General features: G+C 42.3%; 1 protein-coding gene across 1 annotated transcript in view; it reads right to left on the bottom strand.

Annotated features, from left to right (window-relative positions):
- LOC130735981 (probable metal-nicotianamine transporter YSL7) overlaps nt 1-18,669 on the bottom strand; it is a 107,251-nt gene that overhangs the window by 43,880 nt on the left and 44,702 nt on the right. The window contains exon 8 of the mRNA XM_057587845.1: nt 17,999-18,012. Within this exon, the coding sequence (XP_057443828.1) occupies nt 17,999-18,012 (14 nt within the window). The remainder of the gene's footprint in view (nt 1-17,998; nt 18,013-18,669) is intronic.

The following is an 18,669-nucleotide window of genomic DNA, read 5'->3' on the forward strand; positions in this document are numbered from 1 at the left end:
ACCTCCTAAGTCCAACCAACTCTCTGTGATTCCCATAAGGAAACCACACAAAAAGCTATAGGCGGGAAACTACCCTGTTCCCAAAGAAAACAAATGATGTTCAGAGCTAAGACTCTACTCCTACACTAATCCTAACTCGAGGAGCTCATACCAACACTCAAAACTATGTGCTAGCATGATCGTCGTCTGAATCAGAATCCAGAACAACTAAGTCTACCAACCCTATCCGTCCTCCCCTCGCAACCGCAGTGCGCTCCGATGCTGGACTCACGGGCTTAGGGCCCGAACCCTGATCATCAATGACCGCTACGCTGGGTGCACTAGACTCTGCCGAAGGCACTCCCACTGGCTCCTCCTCTGAGGGATCCTCCTCGTCTGAAGACAACGGTGGTGGTGGTGGTCCTCCAAGTCCTGGTCCACAGTGAACGCCCGGTGGCAAGTTGAAGCTGACAGAGCATCTCCTCAACACTCCTGACCTCAGGAGTCCTCCACTATCTACGTGGTCCTCCATGATACGCCCCGAATACGTCGCTCGATGGCTCGCGGGGTCAACCACCCACGACCCGGGGTCGTCCTGATCGATCATCTCGTACCTAATCCCCCCCGAAGGGTGGACCATTGTGAACCAGTCCGCAATGGACATCTGACAAAAGGCGTTGTCCACCAAAACACACACAGAAGACGCGAGGCTCAACTCTAAAGAACTATGTAGATAATAAACCCAATAGGTACAAATAATAGATAGCCACTTAGGCTTATAACTAGAGATATCATTCCTAGGGTTGCATGTTCCACAATAGCATAAACGCAATAATAGCAAATAGCATGTTCCAAATCGGATTAACAATTATCAGTCACACTCAACAACTAAATTAATATGCATGTTGCATGATATGCAAATGACGGTTAACCCAGTTAACCACATGCATTCCGGAAAGGGATGGACATCAAACGGATCAGCCCTAACACCAGCCACGGTGGAGCCATTTCGGCCCGCGTGCCTCTTACTCCAACAACCACACGTAGTCAGATCAGCAGTAAACCCGTAGGTCTGCCATTTCGGTCTGCTACAAGAGACGTCTACAAACGCTCTTACACAGTATTCCGGGTCTTATGACCATTTTGGAAACCGACGAAGTCCAGAGTACGTCCTGTGTTAATACCTCATTAATGTTGCATGTATGCAGGATGATTAGTCAAACAACGTCTCCGAATCTCACTCGACACGTCGCCACGTGTTCTAGGTAAATTAAAGTCTCTAAAAGCTTACCCTAAGGTAACGGTCGATTCTGCGACCAAAAGACACGCTTCACCACAACACATAGCTGCTCCAACAGCACAAGAGTATCATATACTCGGGAACTATCAATTCCCCGGACTTATCCCCAGGATAGCCCAACAACATAGCTGCTCCAACAGCACAACAACAATAGCTGCTCCAACAGCACAACAACAAACGCTGCTCCAACAGCACCACAACATCTACATACTCGAAGCCTCTCAACTTTCTTAATACTGGGATCCGACGACACTTCTCGTTTTCCAAAACTAAGATTTGACTTCCACGCCTTCCTTTCGAGGTTGTTATCATTACTTAAAGATTTAGAGGTTATTTAAGGTCTTATGAGTTTTCTTTATAAAATAGATTCCATTTTGTCTTATCGCAAGTCTTATACATTTTCAGGATCTCCCAATCCCAAGTCGCTTCCAGAGAATGTCTCGATCCACTAAACAATATTTAGGCCCGAACCTCGTTCGTCCTATCAAACTTTCTCAAAACTCTCAAAATAAAATCGGCATGACCTGCCCGCTATTCTCACCATTCAGAATCTCAGATTCCAGTGCAAAGCATATTTAAATCATCACAATCAACAACATGTCATATATCAATAAATCTCATTATAAACACTTAGCATTTAGCATATAAAGCATGTGTAAGATCAAGTTTTGATCTAGTAGTACAACTCTATGTTTTGATGATTACAAGTTAACCTTTTGATATGAACAATTGTGGTACTCTAACGTGTTTTTCTGAGTGTGCTATTTACAGGCTCTGACCTCAACTCAATCTCACACAAATCAGAAGCACTGTGTATAAAGAGCAACCCAAGCAACGCTTTCGCATTCACCATGTTCAGTATGAACAGTGGAAAAGCTTCAGAAGTTCTGAAGTTATACAAACTCTGATGTGGACTCAGTCACTAGAAGCTCTGAAGATCCAGAAAGTCTGATAACCAAGAAACACTGAAGGCTCAGATATTCTGATGGTGTAGAAGACTCTGAAGATCTAGAAGCTGATTAGTGAAATTCTGTTGTCCAGAAGCAAGATACTCTGAAGACCATGTTCTTCCCTCTGAGTTCAGAATCAGAAGAAACAATGGTCAGAGGATCTGGGCTTTCCCTCTGACTCTGATCAACCGGCTTCACAAGTTCCAATATGAAGCATTCCCCTGATCAGAAGTCTCCTAGGTTTAAAGGTCAAGTCGCTATCCAAGTACAAAAGCAACTCTACCTTCCTGACGACCTACCTAACAGTCTCAGACACAGCAGAAGCTGGATTTTCCAGAACTGCCCTCCAACGGTAGCATTTCTCATGCAGCGCTCAACCCTAATCCTTGGAGTATATAAAGAGGCTGAAGACTGAAAGAAACGGCTAGAAGCATTCACATACGCGCAAGACAAACTTAAATTCTTCTAAGTTTTCTTTCATCTGAAATTCATTGAGTTTACTATTAGCTTTTTAGAAGCAAATCTCTTGTAAACAATTCTTTGATAAACAGTTTGTTTAGTTCCTTTAGGAGATCAAGGCTGATCGGATCCTAGAGAAGACTAAGAGAGTGAATCTTAGTGTGAGCTAAGTCAGTGTAATTGTTAGTCACTTGTAGGTTTCAAGTGCAGTTGTAACTCTTACCTGATTAGTGGATTGCCTTCATTCTAAGAAGGAAGAAATCACCTTAACGGGTGGACTGGAGTAGCTTGAGTGATTTATCAAGTGAACCAGGATAAAATCCTTGTGTGCTTTTCTATCTCTTATCTCTAGCACTTAAGTTCTCGAAAGATTTGTCAAAATCTTTAAGGTGGAAGTTTTATACTGAAAACGTTATTCAAACCCCCCTTTCTACCGTTTTTCATACCTTCAATTGGTATCAGAGCGCAAGTTCTGATTACCACACCTAACAGTGTTCAGTGATCCGGGCCGGTGTGAAAAACAATGGCTGCCACCACCAGTGAAACTCAAAGAGATGGTTACAATGCAAAGCCTCCTATGTTCGACGGTCAAAGGTTCGAATATTGGAAAGATAGACTGGAAAGTTTCTTTCTGGGTTTCGATGCAGATCTCTGGGATATTATTGTGGATGGCTACGAGCGTCCAGTTGATGTAGATGGCAAGAAGATCCCAAGGTCAGAGATGACTGCAGATCAAAAGAAGCTGTACTCACAACATCACAAAGCAAGAGCAATTCTTCTAAGTGCTATTTCCTATGAAGAGTTCCAGAAGATTACAGATCGTGAGTTTGCGAAAGGCATTTTCGAATCTCTGAAGATGTCTCATGAAGGAAACAAGAAAGTCAAAGAATCAAAGGCATTGTCTTTGATCCAAAAGTATGAATCCTTCATCATGGAGCCAAATGAGTCCATTGAAGAAATGTTCTCCAGATTTCAGTTGCTTGTAGCTGGCATACGACCTCTCAACAAGAGCTACACAAGAAAAGATCATGTCATAAGGGTCATCAGGTGTCTTCCTGAAAGTTGGATGCCTTTAGTGACTTCAATAGAGCTCACGAGAGACGTTGAGAATATGAGTTTAGAAGAACTCATCAGCATTTTGAAATGCCATGAGCTGAAGCGCTCAGAGATGCAAGATCTGAGGAAAAAGTCCATAGCCTTGAAATCTAAATCTGAAAAGGCTAAGGTTGAGAAGTCAAAAGCTCTTCAAGCTGAAGAAGAGGAATCTGAAGAAGCGTCAGAAGATTCTGATGAAGATGAGCTGACTCTGATCTCCAAGAGACTCAATCGCATCTGGAAGCACAGGCAGAGCAAATACAAAGGCTCTGGAAAGGCAAAAGGAAAGTCTGAATCCTCAGGTCAGAAGAAGTCCTCACTTAAGGAAGTCACATGTTTTGAGTGCAAAGAATCAGGGCACTACAAAAGTGACTGTCCAAAATTGAAGAAGGACAAGAAGCCAAAGAAGCACTTCAAGACAGAGAAGAGTCTGATGGTGACATTTGATGAATCATAGTCAGAGGATGTTGACTCTGATGGTGAAGTCCAAGGACTCATGGCTATTGTCAAAGACAAGGAAGCAGAGTCAAAGGGAGTTGTTGACTCTGACTCAGAATCAGAAGGAAATCCTAACTCAGACGATGAAAATGAGGTATTCGCTTCTTTCTCTACCTCTGAACTGAAACATGCATTGTCTGATATTATGGATAAGTATAACTCCTTATTGTCTAAGCATAAGAAACTGAAAAAGAACTTATCTGCTGTTTCCAAGACTCCTTCTGAACATGAGAAAATTATTTCTGATTTGAAAAATGATAATCATGCCTTGATCAATTCTAACTCTGTGCTTAAGAACCAGATTGCTAAGTTAGAAGAAATTGTTGCCTGTGATGCCTCTGATTGTAGAAATGAATCTAAGTATGAAAAGTCTTTTCAAAGATTCCTAGCTAAAAGCGTGGATAGAAGCTTAATGGCTTCAATGATCTATGGCGTAAGCAGAAATGGAATGCATGGCATTGGCTATTCTAAACCAATTAGAAATGAGCCCTCTGTGTCTAAAGCTAAATCCTTGTATGAATGCTTTGTTCCCTCTGGTACCATATTGCCTGATCCTGTACCTGCTAAAGTTGCTAAAAACCCTCTTAAAAAGGGATCTTTCTCTATGACTAAATATCATGCAAATATTCCTTTAAAATATCATGTTGAGACACCCAAGGTGATCAGAACCTCTGGGGTAACTAACAAGAGAAGACCCAGAAAGTGGGTACCTAAGGACAAGATTATCTATGTTGCAGATATCCTTGATAGCTCCACTGAAACACCAATCATGGTATCTGGACAGTGGATGCTCGCGTCACATGACGGGAGAAAGGCGTATGTTCCGAGAGCTGAAACTTAAGCCTGGAGGCGAAGTTGGCTTTGGAGGAAATGAAAAGGGAAAAATTGTTGGTACTGGTACTATTTGTGTAGATAGTAGTCCATGCATTGATAATGTGTTATTGGTAGACGGCTTAACACATAACTTATTGTCTATAAGTCAATTAGCTGACAAGGGTTATGATGTTATATTCAATCAAAAGTCCTGCCGGGCTGTAAGTCAAATCGATGGCTCTGTTCTGTTTAACAGCAAGAGGAAGAACAACATTTATAAGATCAGATTATCTGAGTTGGAGGCTCAGAATGTGAAGTGCCTTCTGTCTGTTAATGAAGAGCAGTGGGTATGGCATAGACGGTTAGGGCATGCCAGTATGAGAAAGATTTCTCAGCTGAGCAAGCTAAACCTTGTCAGGGGCTTACCCAATCTGAAGTTCGCTTCAGACGCTCTTTGTGAAGCATGTCAGAAAGGCAAATTCACAAAAGTCCCTTTCAAGGCAAAGAATGTTGTCTCAACCTCAAGGCCGTTAGAACTTCTGCATATCGACCTTTTTGGACCAGTGAAAACTGAGTCTATAGGTGGCAAGAGATATGGGATGGTTATCGTTGATGACTATAGCCGCTGGACATGGGTAAAGTTTCTAACCCGCAAGGATGAGTCTCATGCTGTGTTCTCTACCTTCATTGCTCAAGTGCAAAACGAGAAGGCTTGTAGGATTGTGCGTGTCAGAAGTGACCATGGTGGAGAGTTTGAGAATGACAACTTTGAGAGTCTGTTTGATTCCTATGGAATTGCACATGATTTCTCTTGTCCCAGAACTCCTCAACAAAATGGTGTTGTTGAGAGGAAGAACAGAACTCTTCAGGAGATGGCTAGAACCATGCTCCAAGAAACTGGCATGGCTAAGCACTTTTGGGCAGAGGCAGTAAATACAGCATGTTACATTCAGAACAGAATCTCTGTGAGACCAATTCTGAATAAGACTCCTTATGAATTGTGGAAGAACATAAAACCCAACATTTCTTATTTTCATCCTTTTGGCTGTGTTTGTTATGTTCTCAATACTAAGGATAGATTGCATAAATTTGATGCTAAGTCTTCTAAGTGTCTATTACTCGGTTACTCTGAGAGATCTAAAGGTTTTAGATTTTATAATACTGATGCTAAGACTATTGAAGAATCTATTCATGTTAGATTTGACGATAAGCTTGACTCTGACCAGTCAAAGCTAGTTGAAAAGTTTGCAGATTTAAGCATTAATGTTTCTGACAAAGGCAAAGCTCCAGAGGAAGTTGAGCCAGAGGAAGATGAACCAGAGGAAGAAGCTGGTCCCTCTAACTCACAAACTCTGAAGAAGAGCAGAATCACTGCAGCTCACCCTAAGGAATTGATTTTGGGCAACAAAGACGAACCAGTCAGAACCAGATCTGCCTTCAGACCCTCTGAAGAGACCTTGCTCAGTCTGAAAGGATTGGTGTCCTTAATTGAACCCAAGTCCATAGATGAAGCTCTTCAGGACAAGGATTGGATTCTGGCCATGGAAGAAGAATTGAATCAATTCTCCAAGAACGATGTTTGGAGCTTAGTGAAGAAGCCTGAGAGTGTCCATGTTATTGGAACGAAATGGGTATTCAGAAACAAGCTGAATGAGAAAGGAGATGTAGTCAGAAACAAGGCAAGGCTAGTTGCTCAAGGCTACAGCCAGCAGGAAGGAATAGACTACACTGAAACATTTGCTCCAGTAGCAAGACTGGAGGCAATCAGACTGTTGATCTCTTTCTCAGTAAATCACAACATAGTTCTACATCAGATGGACGTGAAGAGTGCCTTCCTAAATGGTTATATCTCAGAGGAAGTCTATGTTCATCAACCCCCAGGTTTTGAAGATGAGAAGAAACCAGACCATGTGTTCAAATTGAAGAAATCACTCTACGGTCTGAAGCAAGCTCCCAGAGCATAGTATGAGAGACTTAGCTCATTTCTTCTGGAGAATGAGTTTGTAAGGGGTAAAGTAGATACAACTCTTTTTTGCAAGACTTATAAAGATGATATCTTAATTGTGCAAATTTATGTTGATGATATTATATTTGGTTCTGCTAATCAATCTCTATGCAAAGAATTTTCTGAGATGATGCAGGCTGAATTTGAGATGAGTATGATGGGAGAATTAAAGTACTTTCTGGGAATACAAGTTGATCAAACACCAGAAGGAACATATATCCATCAGAGCAAGTACACTAAAGAACTTCTGAAGAAGTTCAATATGCTGGAATCTACAGTGGCCAAGACTCCAATGCATCCTACATGCATTCTGGAGAAAGAAGATAAAAGTGGTAAAGTATGTCAGAAGCTCTATCGTGGCATGATAGGTTCACTTCTATACTTAACTGCATCTAGGCCAGACATACTATTTAGTGTTCATTTATGTGCTCGTTTCCAATCAGATCCAAGGGAAACCCACTTAACTGCTGTTAAGAGGATCCTAAGGTATCTGAAAGGCACCACTAACCTTGGCTTGATGTATAAGAAAACATCAGAGTATAAGCTTTCAGGTTACTGTGATGCTGATTATGCTGGAGATAGAACAGAGAGAAAAAGTACTTCTGGAAATTGTCAATTTCTGGGAAGCAATCTAGTCTCATGGGCAAGCAAGAGGCAATCAACCATTGCACTATCAACTGCAGAGGCAGAATATATCTCAGCAGCAATTTGCAGCACTCAGATGATCTGGATGAAACATCAGCTGGAGGATTATCAGAACCTTGAGAGCAATATCCCAATCTATTGTGATAACACTGCTGCAATCTCATTGAGTAAGAATCCTATCTTGCATTCAAGGGCAAAGCACATTGAGGTAAAGTATCACTTTATTAGAGATTATGTACAGAAGGGCGTACTTCTTCTGAAGTTTGTTGATACTGACCATCAATGGGCAGATATCTTTACAAAGCCCTTAGCAGAGGATAGATTTAATTTTATTCTGAAAAATCTGAACATGGACTTTTGTCCAGAGTGAAGATGGATCAGAACCTCTGACCATGATACTTCTTGATCAGAAGATGTCTAGTCCAGAAGGTAACTCAATCAGAGTGTGTGTACCCACTGGTACTGACTCTGAAGCTGAGACAGCAACACGTGTGTCAGTATTTCTGATGCATAGTTCCTTGTGCCCGTGTGACAGTCTGTTATGATTGCGTGTAGATGTGCTTCTCTCCTGTGTGTGATTTGTGTATTTACTGTTACTATCTATCTTTAATTTTCAACCGTTGATCTTAAAGTGCTTTTTGAATCAACAACGGTTATTTGTCAAAACCCACTATACACACACGATCTCTTTCACTTCCGGTTTTTACTCTCTCTCTCTCTACTATTTCGAAACCGCTTATCCTCGATTTCTCTCTCGATCTCTCTTCATCCTTCAACCTTCATCTTCTACCTCAAACCTTCAACCGCTTCAAAAATGGTGAGTCAAACCAGAAGAACTACTGCAGATGCAACCCAGTTCCCTCACATGGTAGTTGGTCTAGCAACGGGTCAAAGGGGCCCTGAGAATCCGACACAAGATCAAGGTCAAGCTCAAGAGCAGATTATTCCGATTGCAGAACGGGGCTGTGCCGTTCACTGCGTATATGCTCCTGAGGAACTTCAAGTCCTGGCAGAATGGAGATTCGACCTCGACAACCTGGCTACAAATGGGTATGATCTTCGTCCTGAAGTCCAAGTTCAAGGTTGGGGAAATTACTTCAACAGACTTCGAGGACCGGTGTATGATAAACTGATCAAGGAATTCTGGAAGCACGCCGACTGCGATGATACTCAGGTGGTATCTCACATTCTTGGAAGAAAGATCATCATCACAGAGAAGTCTTTCGTGAATTTGCTGGGTGCAGACACTGCTTTTGGGTATCGTTTCCAATTCACGGAATCGAAGCTGAAACCCAAGACGAAGGATGAGATTAACAAGGCCCTGTACACCAATTACAAACCGGGCAAGACGAATTACAAGGTGATGGACCTTCATCCCAAGCTCAGGATCTGGCACAAAATTTTGCTCCACTGCATAAACCAGAGACCAAAGGGCAGTTCCCCAGACTACATCAACTTCAACCAGAAGGTGATGTTGTTCTTCATCCAAGACCAGAAGAAGATCTGTCTTCCCTACTTCCTGTTTTCCTACTTGAAGGAATGTATCCGGAAGTCTCGTACCACCGCCTCCATCAAGTCAGCGATCAAGTATATTCCCTTCGGGAGACTTTTGTCTGATCTCTTCATTGAGAGTGGCCTCATTCAAGATCTGATAAATGCTGGATGCACAGAGGATCTGACCACCATTGTCAGTGATGTCTTCACGGCAAACTCTCTAAAGAAGATGGGCCTAATCAAGAAGAAGATTGCTCCTGCCCATGAAGACACATCTTCTGAGATCAGAAGTAGAAGGATGCCTCTGAATGACTACCCTCTGTGGACACAGGCAGACAATCCTGACGCCATTAGGTGCTATGTTGAAGACCTAAGGGCTCAAGGATTCGAAATTGATCTCGATGACTTCTTCAGCAGACTGCCGCCAGCTCCAGAGTTTCCTTCTCCTCCCAAGAAGAAAGTTCAGAGGAAGATGATCCTAGAAGAATCTTCTGAGGAATCAGATGTCCCTCTGATCAAAAAGAAGAAGGCTGGTCAATCCAAGAGAAAGCAAGATGAAACCAGCAAGCCTGATGATGGTGATGATGGTGATAATGAGGATGGTCCTCCTAAGAAGAAGAAGAAGCAGGTCAGAATCGTGGTGAAGCCTACTCGGGTGGAACCAGCTGCTGAAGTGGTCAGAAGGATTGAAACTCCTGCCAGAGTGACAAGATCATCAGCACATTCAAGTAAGTCTGCAATTGCTTCTGATGATGATTTGAATTTATTTGATGCACTCCCCATATCTGCCATGCTCAAACACTCTTCAAATCCCCTCACTCCTATTCCTGAATCCCAACCAGCTGCACAAACCACCTCTCCACCACATTTCCCAAGGTCTTCGTTCTTTCAACCTTCCCCTACTGAAGCACCTCTCTGGAATTTGCTCCAGAACCAACCCTCTAGGTCAGAAGAACCAACCTCTCCCATTACCATTCCGTACAACCCATTAACTTCTGAACCCATCATTCATGAACAACCAGAGCCTACCCAAACAGAACCTGGACCCAGAACCTCTGATCACTCTGTCCCAAGAGCATCAGAACGACTGGCTCTCAGACCTACGGATACAGACTCTTCCACAGCCTTTACACCTGTATCCTTCCCAACCAATGTTGCTGACTCTTCTCCCTCCAATCACTCTGAATCCATTAGAAAATTCATGGAGGTCAGAAAAGAAAAGGTGTCTACCTTAGAAGAGTATTATCTCACTTGTCCAAGCCCTAGGAGATATCTTGGCCCTAGACCTGAACGTCTAGTTGACCCAGATGAACCTATCTTGGCCAATCCTTTACAAGAGGCAGACCCTTTGGCTCAACAAGCTCACCCTGCCCCTGACCAACAAGAGCCTATTCAACCAGAACCTGAACCAGACCAATTTGTGTCTAACCAATCCTCGGTTAGATCACCTCATCCTCTGGTTGAAACTTCAGAACCTCACCTTGGAACCTCTGAACCCAATGCTCAAATGTTTAACATTGGCTCTCCACAAGGTGCCTCTGAAGCCCACAGCAGCAATCACCCAGCCTCTCCTGAAACCAACATCTCTCTCTGAGTGCATCAATATTTTCTATCATGAAGCCTCTTTGATGCTACGCAATGTGCACGGTCAGACTGACCTAAGTGAGAATGCTGAACATGTGGCTGATGAGTGGAACAATCTGGGCACTTGGCTAGTGGCTCAAGTTCCAATTATGATGCAGCTCCTGCATGCAGAGGGAAGTCAGAGGATTGAGGCTGCAAAGCAAAGGTTTGCTCGAAGGGTGGCTCTTCTTGAACAAGAACAGAGACATAAGCTTCTTGAAGCTATTGAAGAAGCCAAGAGAAAGAAAGCTCAAGCAGAAGAAGCTGCACGTCAAGCAGCAGCTCAAGCTGAACACGCCAGATTAGAGGCAGAACGACTTGAAGCTGAGGCTGAAGCCCTTAGATGCCAAGCACTTGCACCAGTAGTGTTTACTCCTGCTGCTTCTGCTTCCATTCCAGATCCTCAAGCTGCTCAGAATGTTCCTTCCGGCTCTACTCAGTCAAGCTCATCCAGACTCGACATTATGGAACAGCGTCTTGACACTCATGAATCCATGCTAATTGAAATGAAGCACATGATGATGGAACTTCTGCGTCGAACTGATAAACCCTAGTTTTAGGATCTCTTCGCTTTTCTTTTTCTTTAACGTTGTTTTATTTTTGTTAACTTCTGTTTCTTTTTATTTATTTATTCTACTTTGTTCGTTTGTGATTATCTATGCATATCTATATATATTTGTGTCACATATGTTTGCAAAAATCTTTTTATTCATAATATCTTTATGTTTACATCATACATTCTGTCCCTAAAGTCTAGAATGGAGGATCCCTCCGCATTCTTCTGCACTCCTGGCGCTGCTCTGACCTATCCTTCTCCAGACGCTCCAGTGCATGCTGGATGTTGTTGAGCCTGTCCTTTAGCTCATCCCTCTCCAGAATCTCTTCTGCAGTCTTGAGCTTCTCTTCCAAACTCTCTTTTTCTTCCAGCAGCTTGAGTTCAAGCCGGCTGAGTTCTTGCACCTCCTCCACGAAGGCAAGAAATTCCCTCAGGTCTCTCTTCAACTCTGGACGCAGGTCCTCCTCCAGCAGTGTCCGTGTTAGCTCCGAGATGGTCGTTGTACCCTCTGGATGCCTGATGTTAAGGAACAAGTCCTCCTCAAAGGCCTTCTTCCTCAGCTCTTCTAGTGCTACGATGTATGATGCCATTTTTTTTTCCTTACTGAAAATTGTTCGAGGTGTGAAGCTTACCTTTCTCTCCAACGCTTTATATAGGCTTCACTTTCTCTCTGAAAGTTAATGCTCCTACAGTTTCTCGAGGTTAAGTTCTTGGTAACTGACCCTTCTCTTTACTCCCTTGACCGGTGGTAAACGTTCTTCTCTTGCATTAACTCTTCTATTTATTTCGCCTAACTCTGATTCTTGCATCGATTTCATTTTCTTTAAACTTAGACCTTCTCTAAGGGGGAGTACCTTGTACTTCAAGCTAAGTTTTTCACACCCCAAGCTTTTTTCTTATGACAAAAAGGGGGAGTAAACCCAGTTTTTGATGTGTAAGATGTGTTAGTGTGATTTATTTTTCTTTTGGAGAATTTAAGAGTTCCACCTTCATGACCATAGATGTGTCACTGGGCAACTACAAGGAATACATTTCACTTCTTCTGAAGTGATTCTAAGTTGACTCTGATACCCAAGACTCTGATACCTTGTCCGTGACTCTGATTAGTTATGCGCTCTGATTACTCGATTTTCATCTATGTCATAAGTTTTTCACTCTGAACTCTTATATCATTTAGCTCAGAATCTAGACTTTACTAACGTTTTCATCAAGTATTAGATTCAGGGGGAGCTAAGCTCAGAATCAAGCAGTGACTTGAATTCAGAATGAGCAAGATAAACTATTCACATCAGGATAAGTCTTATTCTATATCTCTAAACTCTGAGTGAATTCAGTTTAATGTTTAAGAATTGTTCATCAAAAATCTTAGTTTTGTCATCATCAAAAAGGGGGAGATTGTAAGATCAAGTTTTGATCTAGTAGTACAACTCTATGTTTTGATGATTACAAGTTAACCTTTTGATATGAACAATTGTGGTACTCTAACGTGTTTTTCTGAGTGTGCTATTTACAGGCTCTGACCTCAACTCAATCTCACACAAATCAGAAGCACTGTGTATAAAGAGCAACCCAAGCAACGCTTTCGCATTCACCATGTTCAGTATGAACAGTGGAAAAGCTTCAGAAGTTCTAAAGTTATACAAACTCTGATGTGGACTCAGTCACTAGAAGCTCTGAAGATCCAGAAAGTCTGATAACCAAGAAACACTGAAGGCTCAGATATTCTGATGGTGTAGAAGACTCTGAAGATCTAGAAGCTGATTAGTGAAATTCTGTTGTCCAGAAGCAAGATACTCTGAAGACCATGTTCTTCCCTCTGAGTTCAGAATCAGAAGAAACAATGGTCAGAGGATCTGGGCTTTCCCTCTGACTCTGATCAACCGGCTTCACAAGTTCCAATATGAAGCATTCCCCTGATCAGAAGTCTCCTAGGTTTAAAGGTCAAGTCGCTATCCAAGTACAAAAGCAACTGTACCTTCCTGACGACCTACCTAACAGTCTCAGACACAGCAGAAGCTGGATTTTCCAGAACTGCCCTCCAACGGTAGCATTTCTCATGCAGCGCTCAACCCTAATCCTTGGAGTATATAAAGAGGCTGAAGACTGAAAGAAACGGCTAGAAGCATTCACATACGCGCAAGACAAACTTAAATTCTTCTAAGTTTTCTTTCATCTGAAATTCATTGAGTTTACTATTAGCTTTTTAGAAACAAATCTCTTGTAAACAATTCTTTGATAAACAGTTTGTTTAGTTCCTTTAGGAGATCAAGGCTGATCGGATCCTAGAGAAGACTAAGAAAGTGAATCTTAGTGTGAGCTAAGTCAGTGTAATTGTTAGTCACTTGTAGGTTTCAAGTGCAGTTGTAACTCTTACCTGATTAGTGGATTGCCTTCATTCTAAGAAGGAAGAAATCACCTTAACGGGTGGACTGGAGTAGCTTGAGTGATTTATCAAGTGAACCAGGATAAAATCCTTGTGTGCTTTTCTATCTCTTATCTCTAGCACTTAAGTTCTCGAAAGATTTGTCAAAATCTTTAAGGTGGAAGTTTTATACTGAAAACGTTATTCAAACCCCCCTTTCTACCGTTTTTCATACCTTCAGCATGCACCACACATCCTAGATTACCCACATAGCACATAGCATGTAAGTCAATCTCAAAAACATTCAGTAGATGAATCATCTACATTGTCAGCCGAAGCCTCAGAAAACGTTTTTCCAATCAAACACAAACAAGTGCATAAACAGTAAACAATGTCTAAAGCATCGACCCTAAGCATTAACTAGAGATTCAGTGAGTAGCCCTCACCTGTAGGTTCTCCAGAATGATCGTCAAACGCTTCCTCACACTCAAAGTGTTGTTCCTCAGGAAACTCTTCAAAAGCACCTTTAGAACAAAACCACAGAAATCAATCAAACTCTATCGGAAACTAAGCTATCAATACTTACTAAGGTTACATGAAGTAATCTATTCTCTAAGGTACGGTAATCTAGCGCGAAAGACAAGTTTTCGGAGAAGGAAATTTCCTCCTCCCCCTTTAATAGGTTCGGCCACTTTAGGTAATGAGACTCGATTTTTCTTCGATCAAACTTGGTTCCTATGCTATCATTAGCCGTAACTAAGGGTATTCTGAACTCGGAAAAATTATCGGATCAAAAACTGTCGCAGGGGTATTTTGGTCATGATTTTTAACTTAGAAATTTCAAAACTGAAATCCCAAAAACCAAATTTTGCAGGGACGTTACTAACGACGTTTATGACAACTAATCCTACTAGCACTAAGCTAAGGCGATAGTTTTCAGCCTAAAGGTTGAAGCTTTACTTCAAAAACTCCAAAAATGGGTATTTTAGGCTAAAATTGATTCCGGCGGAATTCCGGCGACATTACGGAAAATCTAACCCGGCAGAAGTGATCTTGGGCACATAAGGAAGAGGTTTAGAATCAGAAATGATATATTCAGGATAGTTTTGCAAAAACCCATAAACTATCAGCTCAGACAAGTCTACAGAAAAGCTATGGAAAAAGCGATCGGAGGTAAGGATTAGCGACTATACCTCGATGCCTTGAAGCAGCAACTGATTGATCGACGATCAAGCAAGCGATGAAGAAAATCTTCTCCTCCTTCTTCTTCTTTGTGGCCGCGGGTTTGGGTGGGGAAATGGGTAGTTTTTTTTTTTATTTTTCTTCCTTTCTTGGCTATATATAGAGGTTGGCAAAACGCGGGAAAATGAAAGTTTCGCGAATCTGATTTTTCCGGCGTCATTCTCCGTGAATTCTAAGATATGTTTTGGCGAAAGAATTCCAAAACTAAAATGAGGTCTCCTTGTATTTTTGGCAACTAATGCATAGTCGGTGTAAAACTATTTTACCCGATAAGTTGCTTTTTGCATCAAATGTCGGAATGGAAAACTTCCTTCTGAAGAAAGATTGAAATCATCAAGAGAAATGGGTGTACGCGTGTAGAATCTTCATTTGAAGCTCTGAATAGAAAAAGTCTTCATATTCGGGTGATTCTAGGGTTTTGAAATACCAGGGATTCGGTTTCGGCAAACTTCCGATGATTGGAATCGGACGTTCGTAGATCTTAGAGTTTCGCCTCGAAACGATTGTGATATATGGAAAAAGAGAAGTTCTAACATTTCTCTGAAGATTTTTGGAATTAACTTCCGTCGTGCCTAAAAGTGAAAACTAGCTATATACTAGGGTTTCTGACCTAGGTTAAGCGTATAACGATCGTGCTATAACTTTTATCGATCATAATGCAATCCTTGAACTTTTCCTGAACTTTCTCCTTCATAAATATATTTCATTTAACGAACTTTTGTTCAGGTTTCCCTTCACATTACATCAACCCTAATCGTGAATAAGAAAGTTTATTCACTTAGCATAAGCTGAAAAACTTGGGCCTTACATTACTACCCTCCAAAAAGAAAGTTTCGACCTCGAAACTTAAGGGTCAGTAAATAGTTCTGGATATTGTTCTTGGATCTTCTCCTTCAGCTCCAGTGTCGCATCACCGGTGTCTTTGTTCCACATGACCTTCACTAACTCGATCTCTTTCCCTCTCAACTGTTTTATCCTAGTGTCACCAATGCTAATTGGCGGTGTCTCGAAAGACAGATCATCCTTCAACTCAATGTCATCCAGCTCGATAACATGTGTCGGATCCGCAATATATTTCCTCAGTTGTGACACGTGGAATACATCATGAATGTTTGATAGAAATGGAGGTAGTGCAATCTGATATGCGACTGGTCCAATTCGACGAGTGATCTGATACGGTCCAATAAACTTGGGCGTAAGCTTCTTTGACTTGATTGCTCGACCAACTCCCGTCGTCTGAGTAACTCGCAGAAACACATGGTCGCCTTCTTCGAATTCTAGAGTTCTGCGCCTTTGATCTGCATAACTCTTCTGTCTACTCTGAGAAGTCCTCATCTTCTCTCTGATCTGCTTGATCTTCTCGGTTGTCTGTTGCAGAAGTTCCGGTCCTACCAACAGATTCTCTCCGTTTTGGTACCAACACAAAGGTGTTTTACACTTGCGGCCATACAAAGCCTCATACGGTGCCATACCTATGCTCGTATGAAAACTGTTGTTGTATGTGAACTCAATCAACGGTAACAAGGTATCCCAACTGCCCTTGTTGTCTAACACGCAAGCGCGTAGCAAATCCTCCAACGACTGGATTGTCCTCTCAGTCTGTCCATCAGTCTGCGGATGATAAGCAGAACTCAGTCTCAGCCTCGTTCCCAAAGCTTCCTGAAGAGCTCCCCAAAAATGTGATGTGAACTTCGGGTCTCGATCGGAAACAATGCTTGTTGGCACTCCATGAAGTCGTACAATCTCGGATATGTAAATCTCTGACAGTTTCTCCACGTTGTACGTAGTCCTCACAGGTACGAAATGAGCCGACTTTGTCAGTCGATCCACTATTACCCAAATAGAATCATATCCCTTCTGAGTTCTTGGCAAAGCCACGACGAAATCCATCGATATGCTATCCCACTTCCACTCTGGTACATCTAAGCTTTGTAGCATACCTGAAGACTTCTGATGCTCCACCTTTGCCTTCTGACATGTCAAACATGCAGCTACATACTCAGCCACGTGTCTTTTCATTCCTGGCCACCAAAAATTCACCTTCAAGTCCTGATACATCTTCTTCATTCCAGGGTGAATACTTAACTTGCTCTTGTGACCCTCATCCATAATCAGTCTTCTCAAGTCAGGGTTATTAGGCACACAAACCCTATCCTTGCACCGTAGGATATTGTCGCTTCCTACCTTGAATTCTGGGTCCTTACCTTGGCCTACCAAATTCCTTTTCCCGAGCAGAAACTCATCTTGTAACTGTTGGTCTTGGATTTCTTCCATCAAACCATTGGCAATCCTGATCATTCCGAACTTCAGCTCTCCTTCGGACAATCTCACATCTAAGTTCAAGTCTCGGAATAGTTCCAGCAGTTGCAGCTCTTTTACCATCATCGACGAGATATGCATCTTCCTGCTCAAGGCATCAGCAACAACGTTTGCCTTTCCAGGATGATATTGCAGAGTGAACTCGTAATCTTTAAGAAATTCCATCCACCGACGCTGTCTCATGTTCAACTCCTTCTGCTCAAATAAGTACTTCAAGCTCTTATGATCACTGAATATGGTGAAATTGCATCCATATAAGTGATGTCTCCAAATCTTCAGTGCAAATACGATCGCAGCTAGTTCCAAGTCATGAGTTGGATAATTCTTCTCATGCACTTTCAGTTGTCTTGAAGCATAAGCAACCACCTTCCGATGTCGCATCAGCACACATCCCAAGCCTTGATGCGAAGCATCACAATAAACCTCATAAGGTTCCTCCGGTTGCGGTAAGACGAGTACAGGTGACGTCGTCAACCGTTCCTTCATCGTTTGAAAACTAGTTTCGCACGCTTCAGTCCATGCAAAAGGTTGGTCCTTCCTCGTAAGTTGAGTCAACGGTCCAACAATCTTCGCGAAATTCTCGATAAAGCGACGATAGTATCCCGCCAAACCGACAAAACTTCTGATCTCAGTCACTGTCTTTGGTCGTTCCCATGACAATACAGTCTCTACCTTTGCTGGGTCCACAGTTATCCCCTCCTTAGAGATCACATGGCCTAATAATTTTACCTCTTCGAGCCAGAATTCGCACTTAGAAGGATTGGCATACAACTCCTTCTCCCTCAGCACTTGTAAAACTTGACGCAGGTGCCCCTCATGGTCCTCAGCATTCTTTGAGTAGATCAGAATATCGTCTATAAACACCACGACGAATCGATCCAAGAATGTATGGAAAGTCATATTCATGTAAGCCATGAATATTGCCGGTGCATTTGTCACCCCAAATGGCATCACTAAGTACTCATAGTGTCCATAACGGGTTCTTAATGCAGTCTTCTGGATATCCTCGGTCTTAACTCTGATTTGATGATAACCCGACTTCAGGTCGATCTTCGAGAATATTGCGGCTCCTCGCAGTTGATCCATCAAATCATCAATTCTAGGTAACGAATACCTATTCTTGACAGTTACTTTGTTCAATTGCCGGTAGTCGACACATAGTCTCGATCTCCCGTCCTACTTCTTCACCAATAAGACTGGCGCTCCCCAAGGTGAAACACTTGGTCGAATAAATCCTTTCGACAAAAGATCTTCTAGTTGGGACTTCAATTCCACTAGCTCCGCAGGTGCCATACGATATGGTGCAATCGAAATCGGCCCTGTTCCCGG

This window comes from Lotus japonicus, chromosome 2, assembly GCF_012489685.1.
Source record: "Lotus japonicus ecotype B-129 chromosome 2, LjGifu_v1.2".
Taxonomy (NCBI): Eukaryota; Viridiplantae; Streptophyta; class Magnoliopsida; order Fabales; family Fabaceae; genus Lotus; species Lotus japonicus.